Below are 12,500 nucleotides of genomic sequence, written 5' to 3'. Positions count from 1 at the left end.
CGAAACGTTATTATGGCCAATCAGAAGCAGGGAATTCGAACGCTTCTGGAAGTGGTTCGCAAAGAGTGAGTGCCCAGGGGCCCTTCCCGTTCTTGCAGAAAACAACATATGCTTTAAACTTAGCGCATCGCCAATACATAACATTGGCCCATTATAGGGGTAATTCAACAATATCACTGCTTATGGGAACTCTCTCAGCGCCAACTGACTTTCGTCCTGATATTTGCAACGTTTCCTTCCAAAACCGAGACCCAAGCAAAAACGAGATATTGAGCGGAACTCAGCTTTCGTAAGGCAGAAAAAATAGCCAGTATAAAAAAATACCACAACACTCTTTGTTTGTCCCTCCAAATTTTGTACAAGCATTGTTTCCAGTTTCTCTTGGGACCATTTAAGTCCCACGAGAAAGTAAAAACAATGCTTATGCAAAATTTTGGAAGGACAAACAAAGAGTATTATGGTATTTTTGATACTGGCTAATTATGTCGACCTTGGAGGGTGTTCTCCACGTTGACCGTAACTCCCTCCTCGATCTGCATAATAAAAGAAAACGAATGCTTTACGTCAGCCTTACAGTCGAACAATTGTTGCCTAACCGGCATTGGTTGGACGAAACAAAAAGGAAAAATACGGGGGAGGGGGAGGTGTGGGAAACACTTTTCTTCCATCTTTGAATGTTGTAGCTGTCATTTCATTCTTGCTTAATTGGAGTTGAGCTCTTCTTCTAATCTTCTAATATATTCTTTGATTGCACCTGACGTATAACCGTGGCCATGCTGGTTGAAAGAAAAATAGCGAAAAAGTCTTCTGGGAATTTGACTTTATTATTATGCGAAACCAAAAACCCATGACCCGGAGCCAGACCGATTTATTTTTAGACTACATTTTCCGAAAAAAACAAAACAAAACAAAAAAAAACAAAGGCAGTTCCGGTTCGGTGACCCTATGACGTCAGGTTATCTTCTTGTAATTGGTCATCGGCCTACTGTGGGAGTCTCATTCGCGGGAAATTCAATCTAAAAAAAAAATCGGGTTGTGAAAACGCCGTGACAACAACACAATGGAGATGTAGGCTCCGGGTCATGGGTACCTGGCAAAACTTAACCTACATTTTTCTATTGTCTTAGCACCAATATGGCCGTCTTATCAGGTGAGTGCAATCATAGAATTGTATTCAGGAGAACTTGGCTTTTGAGAAGTCCATCTCAGGGTGCTGCTCCATAAACCTGAAAAGGTCAAAAGAAGAATCGTTACCACAGCAAAGTATTTAAAACAGATTTTAACCCTTTGACTGCCAAGAGTGACTGATATAAATTTTCTCGTCACAATTTCAATTCATGCACATTGTCTTGTAGGTGCTATCCGAGTTGTTGAAAATCCTACGACAAAGTTGTGAAAATACGACATCCGAGTTGCGAAAATCCCACATCCGACTTGTCGAAAATCCGACATCCGACTTGTAAAAAATCCGATAACCGACTAGTAAAAATCCCAACATCCGACTTGTGAAAATACGACAACCAAGTTGTAAAAATCCGACATTTGACTTGTTGAAAATCCGACATCCGACTTGTAAAAAATCCGATAACCGACAAGTAAAAATCCGACATCCGACTTGTGAAAATACGACATCCAAGTTGTAAAAACCCGACGTTGACTTGTTGAAAATCCGACATCCGAGTTGTGAGAATCCCACATCTGAGTTGTTAAAATAATGCTAAGGCAGAGCAAAGTTGAAATGATATATATAGAGGGGATACGAATTTTATCTTCGGGTGCTGCAAGTATCTCTCACGAGTGAGCAAAGCGAACGAGTGAGAGATACTTTCAGCACGAGAAGATAAAGTTCGTATCCCCAAGCGGCTATGTAATGTTCTGTTTATGATATAGATATCGATGAAATGTATAGATTTAAAACAACTTGTTTTATTCATTTTCCAAATGATGAAAAAGTGGTCACCAACCGCTAAAACACACATGTTGTTTAACATGAAACAAGATATGAAAGTTATGAAAAACAAATCATGATAATGTCAAATTTTGTAATAAAAATGTTAATGTAGTAGAGAAGAATTATATTAAAGCACAAAGGTATCTTACAATGAAGACGAAGCTCGCGTTGTATTAGCCAATCGTGTTGGTTACCATGACAACGCCTATATCCTCACATGTGAAAGATAAAAATGATATGTTCATTGGGCGCGGTGAAGATATGATTTTTTAGTAAAAGGAGAAATCCTGGTATTTCGTCAATATCTATATAATAAGAAATGGATCATATATGAACTGCGGATATGAAATCAAGTGAAGCTATGATCTTCGCAGTTAAGAACGCAAATTTTTGCAATTGCGTAGAGAAGCCTGAAAAATTCAGGACTTCAACGGGGTTTGAACCCGTGACCCATCGCGCAGCATTCTATTGTCTTCCGTGACATTTACTTGCAGTGCGAAATATGTGACAAAAAGTCCGGCATAAAGAAACACGCATTCAGCACTGGTGGGATATGATTGGTCAACTGATTTAGCTTTGGGAATACTAGAGTCCCTTCGCCGAATTCCGCAACTGTCAATCAAACGTTCAGTTGAGCAGAATAAATTTTCAAGGTGCGAAAAGTGAACAATAACACTAAAGATTAAAGAGCGGACTGTTCGCTTCATTGAAAGTGACATGGCAAACAAACCTTTTTGTTGATATGAGTTTATTTGGTTCAACAGACCGTCAGAATAGAAGTGTTTTGGAGAAAAGCGTGGAAAGTTTTAGTTACGCGGGCTTAATGCTTCCTCAAGCTTTATCCGCTACCCGCTACCCAGAAAAATCTTGAAATAAACCAGCGCAATGTGTAAATATCTGATCGAATTTTGTTTTTTTTTTTGAAAAACAGACCTGTAGAGAGAGTTGACGAAGCATTTTCAATTCTGCGCGATGCTCGCGATTCTGGTGCGACGCTCTAACCAACTGAGCTATGAAGCCACTGACGTTGGGAGCTGGTCATTTGTGGGTTCTAATGGTCCCGTGAGGATGAATCAATTATGAAATGAGATATCAACGGGATTGAAGTCCTGAATTTTTCAGGCTTCTCTACGCAATTGCAAAAATTGCGAGGATCATAGCTTCACTTGATTTAATATCCGCAGTTCACATATGATCCATTTCATATATCATTTCATCGTTGATACTGGGTTTGGCTTGGCAACAAATTCAAAATGGCGCAATCTTCCTTCAACAGCGAATATTTATAAAAAAAATGAAAAGAACGCAAGGACATGGGTGTTTCATTTCTTTCTCTTCTTTTTAAAGAGTGAACAACACAATTAAACGGGAGCTCTTAACACATGGAATTAAATCACCATCTTCGCGGATGCAATAAACTACAACTTGAAAAGAACCTCTTCGTATACTACAAAGATTTACTTGCGATTCGTGGAAAACACTGGGTTTGGCTTGGCAACAAATTCAAAATGGCGCAATCTTCCTTCAACAACGAATATTTATAAAAAAAATGAAAAGAATGCAAGGACATGGGTGTTTCATTCTTTCTCTTCTTTTTAAAGAGAGAACAACACAATTAAACGGGAGCTCTTAACACATGGAAATAAATCACCATCTTCGCGGATGCAATAAACTACAACTTGAAAAGAACCTCTTCGTATACTACAAAGATTTACTTGCGATTCGTTCCACTTACACAAAATCTACTGGAAAAAGTCGTTTTCATCGTCAACTTCACGCCTTAAAGAAGCTGCGAATTCGTCCAATTCATGAAACGGATCGATGGTGCATGACGTGATGACTTCTCTTATTATGTTATCAACCATTTTTGATCGTTCTCTTGATTCCCTTTCGCGGGATTCTGCTTTTGCGCGATTCGCCCGTATTTGGGCCAAACGTTCTTGCGCTGCATCAAAGAGGAATGATCTCACTCTTTCCTTTTCAGTATTTCTGTCCTTTCGTCTCGCAGTTGCCACTCTGCCATAAAAAGAAAATCAATCAACAAAGAAACATGGAAATTAAACCCTTTAACACCACCAAATATGTTTGTAAGAGTCTCTCAGATAAATCATTTAGCGAATCCGTATCAAAGAAGTCAGAAGAATGAAAACGTTTTTTATAATCATCGGAATAAACCCTTAACATCACCACCTAAGATAGTTTTAAATTTGTTTGTAAGATCATAGCGCAATGTACGAAACAAGACCTACCGTTCTGCAAAACATGTTTGCTGATCTTGCGTGGCTGGAATTCTTTCGTGCAATAACTTCTTTTCTGGTTCATAGCTTCAATCTGTTTACTGTCTTGAGATGTTTGCAAAGCGCAACAGTTCTACCCTGTTCGTTCCTTGAAGTAAATGATTGCGTTGACGCGCTCTTGATCACCGACGCGTAGCGTTTGGAAAAAATGCAAGTCGTGTATTGTTTTATGAGCTCTTTGAATTTACTAATTGTAATCCGCTTTGTTTATAAAAGAGTGAGTGGCGTTATTGTGAAGATTTAAAAATGGTGGTATAACAGCAACTATTCCCTCTTTAACCCAAAATAATATTGAAGAGGGAAAAATATCTGGAACAAAATCCGCGAAATTGCGTTATTGTGAATAAATCCTGCACTTCATTGTTTTATAAACTAATTGCCTTTCCTTTGGTTTTTGCCGCAGTACCGCCTTTTGAAGGCAAAGACACATGTAGAATATCGGTTGAAAGTCGTTTAACATTTCCAATGCAATTGCTTTTGTATGAAGTACGGACAAGACAGGGCATGTTTGAAAAGTTACGGACGATTTTGGATTATATGAAACCAATTCCTTGTTACCTAATTTAAGACCAAACATATGGTTGATAGCAAATCTGAACGAATTAAGGACTCTTCAAAGCTTGCTAATGTTTCACATCTTTTAGAAAAAGGCTCTCTTGCACCTATGCAGACTTTTCGAACTGGAAAAAGAACATTTCAAACGCTTCTTTTTCCTTGTCTCCGCTTTGATGGCAATTACGAAAATAGTGTTATTGTGAATGAGATGAGCTTTGGTTGAAAAGACGCTCTTTTGCGCTATTGTTCCTTCAGAGAGGCGTAACGTTCTAAAAACAGGATTGCCGCTCTTGCTTACCTTGAAACCTCCAAGGAGTTGTAGAGAGCGTTGCTTATGTCGGCAAAGGGTTTGTTTAAAGGGATTTTTCATGACGCAAAAGTAGATCAGTTAAATCGTTTTTTAATTTTCTCACATACCTTACATATCGTATGCTGTAATAAATAGTCTTGAAAAACTGATCATCATGATTCACAACAATAATGAAAGCCATAGATACAGCAACTCTTATCCTGTCCGAGAAGGCAGTGAAACACATCGAGAGACATGTCAAAAAAGCTGCGAGAGCTTCGCAGTTCTACGAAAATGTTGATGTAACTGCATTAATTCGGGATACAATCACAGAACTGGAGCGGAGAAAACGGGAAGAAAATGAGAGATTGTACCATGCGCCTAGAGAGAACGAAACTACACCCTATGTCTACATATTACCGAAAACCAGTATTGTGTTTAAAGTGAGGTGTGTAAACATAGGGTATGGTATTGGAATAAGTTTAAGAGGCAAGGAAACAGATAACATGGAAATCGTCACGGTGAAAAGATCAGGTCGTTGGGATATAATCACAGCATATCGTAGTTCTTGAAGTAATACATTTTTTAAAAAACGGCTCCTTATCTCTTAATCTTGACGGATAATTGGACAATACCATCAAAGATTTTCCTTTATCCTTTCAGGATAATCTCTGTGGGAAGTCAAAAAAAAAAAAAACATAAAGGCATGTTGTGTAGTAATCCTTTCTAGTAATTCCACCAATGAAATATATCGGTATTATCCAGAACCATATAAAAAGCGAAAGACGGCCCCACACAAACCACTTCTATTTCCAACTCATTGAGTGAAAGCAGAAAAAGATAAGCGAGAACATACAAAAATGGAGAATATGACATACGTCGAAAAAATGACTGACAGCGCGCTGAATGAAGTTTATGACGAATTCGAAGATGACTTGATGCTCGTGCAAGCGCTGGAACAGTTTGAAGAAGGTAAATTGAAATACGTAAAAATCATGATCTGCATTGATTTCTTGAAGCGTGATATTTTACCCACAGGTACTTTCCGTGAAAATGAGAGCATAGGTTTACCGTTGTGCAGAGATTTTGGATTTGTGATAATGCAAAATATTACATGGGAAAAAAGTCGTAATTGATGTTTACATTTGTCATGTTTCTCTGCTTGAAAATCATAATTTGCGTTGCTGTATTGAGAAGCGTGATATTTTACAAACGAGTACTTTCCGTGAAATGAGAATATATATGTTCATCGTTGTGCAGAGAACTCGGATTTGTGATGCAAATATTAGGAAAAACTGATTTTGTCGCAATTGTCATGTTTTTCTCTTGTGTTGTAATGCTTGCACGGGGGAACTCGGATGTCGATGATTAGAGATTTAATCGCAACAATTTTTTCGATTAGTTTTTTTTCCTAGTTTTTTTCCTACTAACTTACTTTTTTTCGCTTAGTTACAACTGTTATTGATCTTGTTTTTAGAACAAAACGTTCAAGATGCTGTTGATTTGTTGCGTGAAATTGCGGAAGATGTTGACAGAGAGTTAAGAAATCTCCCTGAAACATCATCCTCGCCTCATAGTCAGCAACACGGTGCTGGGGTTTTACAACGTGCCCTAATGCGACCGGAATTCACTGCCCTGTCTGCTGTCAAGAATCATGCTCTAATTACCATGAGGCATACAGGACTAAACGGTTTGCTTCCCACGTTTGCAATAGCTGTCACCGTGTCTTCTATGGACCCTCCTGTCTGGAACTCCATAGTAGCAAAGCACAAGATGGGAAACCTAGCGGTCCTCAAAAACTATCCGTCTGTCAAGCGCGACGGAAATGCGCCCATTGTCGAAAACTCCTCATGGGAAGGAAAGAACAAGACGATCATTGCTGCGGTTGGGGTGAATGTCCCTCGTGTCACGAACAAGTAGACCTTAACACGCATCGATACTTCATTCAGAACGCCAAGGACCCTGATGAGATCCGGGAACAGAAACAAGCTGTGCAACTGGCCAAGCGAAAAAAAAACGGCGGCGTCAACAAGGAGGAGAAGCCTCAAGGGGGCTACAAACCCTTCGATCCAATACAGAGACGGAAAACTAGGAACAACCAGACGAATATAAGGAGCCCCTTTTAGTGTTTTTTGACATAGAGGCAATGCAAAACACTGGGAAACATATCGTCAATTTGGTCGAAGGAATGACCGCAGAAAATACCGACCCCAAACTCTTTCGTGGACCCCAGCGCGTTGATCATTTCTTAGAGTGGTTAGAAGTCTTGACAGAAGAGGAAACGCGCGAAATCACAGTATTGGCCCATAATTTTAAAGGGTACGATTCTTATTTTATCGTCGACGCATTGCACCGTCGCAAACAAGCATTAAAGCAGGTTTGCAATGGCGGTAAAGTACTGGAACTGACTTATCTGGGAGGCTACATTCGTTTCATTGATTCTATGTCGTTTATACCCGGACCTTTCTGTTGTTTCACAAAAACATTTGGACTCGACCCCAATCAATTTAAAAAAGGTTACTTTCCTCATTTATTTAATACCCACGCCAAATGGAGAACGATTACCGTGGTGAACTGCCTCCCATGAAAGATTACATGCCCGAGGGAATGAGCAAAGAAGGGAAAGAAAATTTTGAGAAGTGGTGTGAAGAGCAGAAATCAAAGGGCGTTCCATTTCATCTGCGCCAAGAGCTCGAAGATTATTGCATCGATGACGTTCCGTTATTGCGCGAAGGCTGCCTCACATTTCAACGCGATTTCCGCCAGCGCACCCGGTTTTGCGCCTTTGAACAAATCACCATCGCCTTCGCTTGCAATCGAGACTTGCGCCTCAACCGCATGGAAGAAAACACCATTGCCTCAGAACCTCTCTACGGTTGGCGCTTAGATGTCAATCATTCCATAGCGGCTATGGACTGGTTAACGTTTGAGGAACAGCAATTGCGCCGATACGTTTGGTTTGCATGTAGCGATGACGAACGAAAGCAGCTGGAAGAAATTTTCTTGGAAACAGGCGATGATAGTTCCGACCCGCGGTTCCGTCAGCGAATACAGCATGCTAGGAATCAGGGCGAATATCACATTCCAAACACCCCGAGGACGGTCGACGGTTATGATGTTGAGACCAACACGGTTTACGAGTTTCTCGGCTGTTTCTGGCATGGTTGCCCCAAGTGTTTTCCTCAGCGCTCGGAAACCTACCGCCGCCTGAACGATCGCTCCATGGCCGACGTTCATCAAGAAACCATACTGCGATTACAAAGTCTGTCCGATCGAGGCTATACAGTAAAAACCATCTGGGAGTGCGAATGGAGGAAATGTAAGAACCACGATCCGGAAATAGCTGAGATTGTAGCCGGGTACGATTTAGAAGAACCTCTTTCACCTCGCGACGGTTTTTTTGGTGGCCGCACAAATGCTGTTCGTCTTCATTACGAAGTCAACAAACATGCCGCTGAACAAATCAAATATTATGATTATACCAGTCTCTACCCGTGGGCCAACAAGACCCAGAAGTATCCGGTGGGACATCCTGAAATGATCTACGCCCGTCACGAGAGAAACCAATTTCCGATTATTTTGGCCTCGCAAAATGCACAGTAGTACCACCCTATGGCCTTTTCCACCCTGTATTACCATACAGAAATCAAAACAAACTCACATTTCCTTTGTGCCGCACCTGCGTCGAAGAAAACATCGACCGTCCTCTCCACGGGAAAGTCTCTTGGTGTGGCCACAACGAACAGGAGAGAGCATTCACGGGCACGTGGTGTACGCCGGAACTAGAAAAGCGGAACAGATGGGTTACGTGATCCAAACCATTCATGAAGTGTGGCATTTCCGAGAAACTCGAGTGGCACTGTTCGAAGATTATGTGAACACTTGGCTCAAATTGAAAACGGAAGCTTCAGTCTGGCCCGCATGGTGCTACACAGAGGAAAAGAAACAACTCTCCATGACTCAGTTTCAAGAGAAAGAAGGTATTGCCCTGGAGTATGGGAAGATTGCCGTCAATCCTGGTCAGCGGGCTTTGGCCAAACTAATGTTGAACTCTATGTGGGGAAAATTTGGGCAGCAAGTGAACAAATTCCGTTCAGTTCTCGTCTCATTTCCAAAACGCGATTACATATCTCCTTTATATCCTCCTCTCCTTCTTCTTGTATGCGTTTTTGAGCCATTTCCTCCTCTTGCTTGATGGTGGCCCATCGTGTGGTATGCTTGATGATAGACTTTTTGAGATGGAGGCGGCACTTATCCAGGTTCTGCACTGTTTGGTGTTGACCTTGCATATCATTGTCTTTCATGCAATCATCCACAGACTTCAATTCCCTGACTTTTTCTCTCAATGCCTGTTCAATGTCAAAGGCTTGACGATGCCTTATTTGCCTTGTCCTATGGGCCTCCTCTAAACTCAATGTGTCATTCATGGTCTGCTTCTATCCCTGTCGCTGTGAACTGTCGTTTTTCTGAAATGATGAGTTTTTATACATTGATCTGGACATTGATTGGTCGAGTGAAACCATCCAATGACACGCTTCAATCAATCTTTTTTTCATTTTCTCAATATTGTATTTCTCTGTAATCTGTCTTTGCACCCGTCGATCATTAAAGGGTACCATGTGGTGTTGTTCAACCAGGGGAAACATCATCATACACTCTTCATGCCAAGATTTTAAAATATCATTTTTGCTGACCGATAATATGATTGCTTTTAGACATGCGTCAGATTCTTTTGCTCTATTCAGCTTTGAATAACGCTCCCAAGCTTGATGTTCATAGATTTCCCAGAACGGCGCTTCGATTATGTCCTCACGTATTGGAAGGCGACATTTCTTTCTTTGGAATTGCACTCGTGTAAGTGCTGCTTTTGAACTCGAACCATTCTTTGAAACTCTGAGCAACGCGAGGTAACTTCGTCTTCATCCATCAAGTTTGCTAGGAATTCTTTTGAGACAGTCCCGTGTCTTTTTTCTCTTTTTAAAAGAGCTCTTGACACCTCACTGTAGAAATGAACGTTTCTCATCCTCAGGCAATATGAAAAAACAGTGAGCAAGAATGACGCTTTTCAAACGTATGTCCCTCAAGCTATGATGGACCGGTGACATCATTAGGAACCAATCACAGGAAGGTATATTTTGCCATTCATTGCAACTCTATTTCCCCCAACGATTCGAAAATATGTTCTGTAAACTGCGCCACGGGTCTGTATGAGCTTCCATGTTTCGCGTACCGATGATGGCGCATGTTTTACCCATCAATGACATAATAGGTTCGAGGCAGGCTTCAAACCTGTCCTCAACACGATCATACTCGAACCAGCAATTATGTGTCACCGAGTACAGATACAAGGGTTTGTGCAGCAGGCGTGCCATCTCTATGCCCCACCCCGTCCCACCATCCACACACTCTAATCCTTGACTGTTTTGTGCAAATTTCCCAAAAGCGTACACAGTATCAGCTTTCTTTATAATCCAATAATTGCGCCACAATAACCCGTTGACTTTACAAGATGATGATGGATGTGTACGATGTAACCGTTTATTGGCAGCTTGACAGGCCTGATCCGCTACCGTGTCCAAGGAGTTACAGCAGATCATGTTTATGCGCGGTACATCAAGAGAAAAATCCCCCGGATGAGAGACTGCTGAAGCATGAACAAGTTTGGGATCATGACCACCACAGAGACGCCATTCTTTCCCATTCATTCGGGTGATAGGGTGGTTGTAAGGGAGAATGCATATAACACGCATCCCACATTGCCATGCCCATCGTGTGGCCCAGGCATCGGTGCCTTTAGCGCCTCCAGTGATGAGGGTGATCTCACTCGGTTTCGACATTCGCTCACTCTCACCCACAACGACAACTACATCAATCAAATGGTTGTATTCTCTTTTTATTACAACATTGAACCAATTAAAAACTATTGTACAATATTGAGCCCAGTTCATGCGGTCTTTGAAAAACATCCGTCAGATGCGAGAAGCCATTTGAAAGGCGGATGGTGCTTGGGATGTGTTCTCGAACGATCTTCCCCTCTGCTTGTATGGGTGATGTCGAGATGGCATTACGTTGTTTCTTCTTCGGTTGGTAAGCCTCCAGGCGTGGTTTAAAGTTTGGGTATCGAGGATGTTGCGGTGGCGGATTCAGTTTCTCTAAGGTGAAGACTAGGATCTTATGGTTCCAGGGAGTGTTCAACCATTGGAAGTAGGGGCATGTGCGGCTCCGACAGCTGAAATACATGCGGCCAGGGTTCTTCTCAGATTTGCTCCGTTTCAGAGTGGAAGGTTTATCGCAGTAACACAGCATCTTCGGCCATTCGGAATGCATTTTGTCGATGTTAATCACAAGCTGATGGTGCCGTTGTTTCTCCACTGCTTGTAAGTACTGGTGTACTTCTTGTTGGCTTGCAATGAAGGCACAGGGGTACTCAGGACATTTCACATAATTAAAATCGTCGTCTGATGTTCGGTGCTCCAACAAACAACCATGAAAAGGGCACGTCGTATCAACTTCTGCTGACAGGTCATTAGGGATCTGCCCCATGAGTTCTTCAATAGTGGTGGGCTAATTGGGCCCCCACCCATCGCCTTCTTGGTAGGTCTACTCCACGACTTGCATAGCAGGTGTGGCTGGGGGTGGCAATTCCTTTATCTCCATGGTCATAGCGTTGTTTCCTCCGCATGTTTGTGTGACTTCTGGCTTCTTGTTGGTAGGTGGCTTGGATGGCCGAGTGGGTTTTCGAATCGGTACGACTTGTTCTTTCTTCTCAGACATGATATAGTCTCGTGAAAAAAGGGAGCCAGAGCGACGCTTTTATAACCGCAAAACGTTTGTCCATCAAGGTATGATGGGCCAGTGACATCAATAGGAACCAATCATAGAATGACCTATTTGCCTTTTGATTGGCTCTCGATGAGGTCATAGTTGTTTCTGATTGGTTTCCGATGAGGTCATCTGGTGTGGTTGTGATTGGTTTCTTTTCCTTAGTCTTGTCTTTGCTTTGCTGTGATCTCTTATTCACAGTTCAACTCCAGAGCAGGACGGACCTCTCTCTCTCTCTCTCTCCAAACCAGACTAGTCATACTGATAAAATGATATGCACACACAGTACTATTTTATGCGCACCTTACGCAACATTATTTTAGGGTCACGTTTCTTTCTTTGTCATTCTCATCGATGAAAAAACCCTCGTCTTCATAAATGACTGGCATCTCATTAACCTAACCCTAATTTATGCAATGACCGGGGATAAACGTGTTGTTCCACGTGTTACGTAGGGTTACAACTGCTTTGCGTCATGCCCCAACATGTCCCTAATTTATGCACGCCCTGCGCAATTGTTTTCATGGTTATAATATATGCACACGGGATCGAGTTTTTGGGTCTATATAATCCGATACAACTACTG

General features: G+C 41.7%; 1 protein-coding gene across 1 annotated transcript in view; it reads right to left on the bottom strand.

Moving 5' to 3' along the window:
• The window catches only part of LOC138052772 (nuclear migration protein nudC-like), a 28,145-nt gene that overhangs the window by 1,853 nt on the left and 13,792 nt on the right, over nt 1-12,500 (bottom strand). The window contains exon 12 of the mRNA XM_068899349.1: nt 1-1,226. This exon is cut by the window's left edge and continues 1,853 nt beyond it. Within this exon, the coding sequence (XP_068755450.1) occupies nt 1,175-1,226 (52 nt within the window). The 3' untranslated portion in view covers nt 1-1,174. The remainder of the gene's footprint in view (nt 1,227-12,500) is intronic.

The sequence above is a fragment of the Montipora capricornis genome, chromosome 6 (genome assembly GCF_036669925.1).
Source record: "Montipora capricornis isolate CH-2021 chromosome 6, ASM3666992v2, whole genome shotgun sequence".
Taxonomy (NCBI): domain Eukaryota; kingdom Metazoa; phylum Cnidaria; class Anthozoa; order Scleractinia; family Acroporidae; genus Montipora; species Montipora capricornis.
The sequence above is the reverse complement of the archived record's forward strand: the minus strand, read 5'-3'. Positions and strand labels throughout refer to the sequence as shown.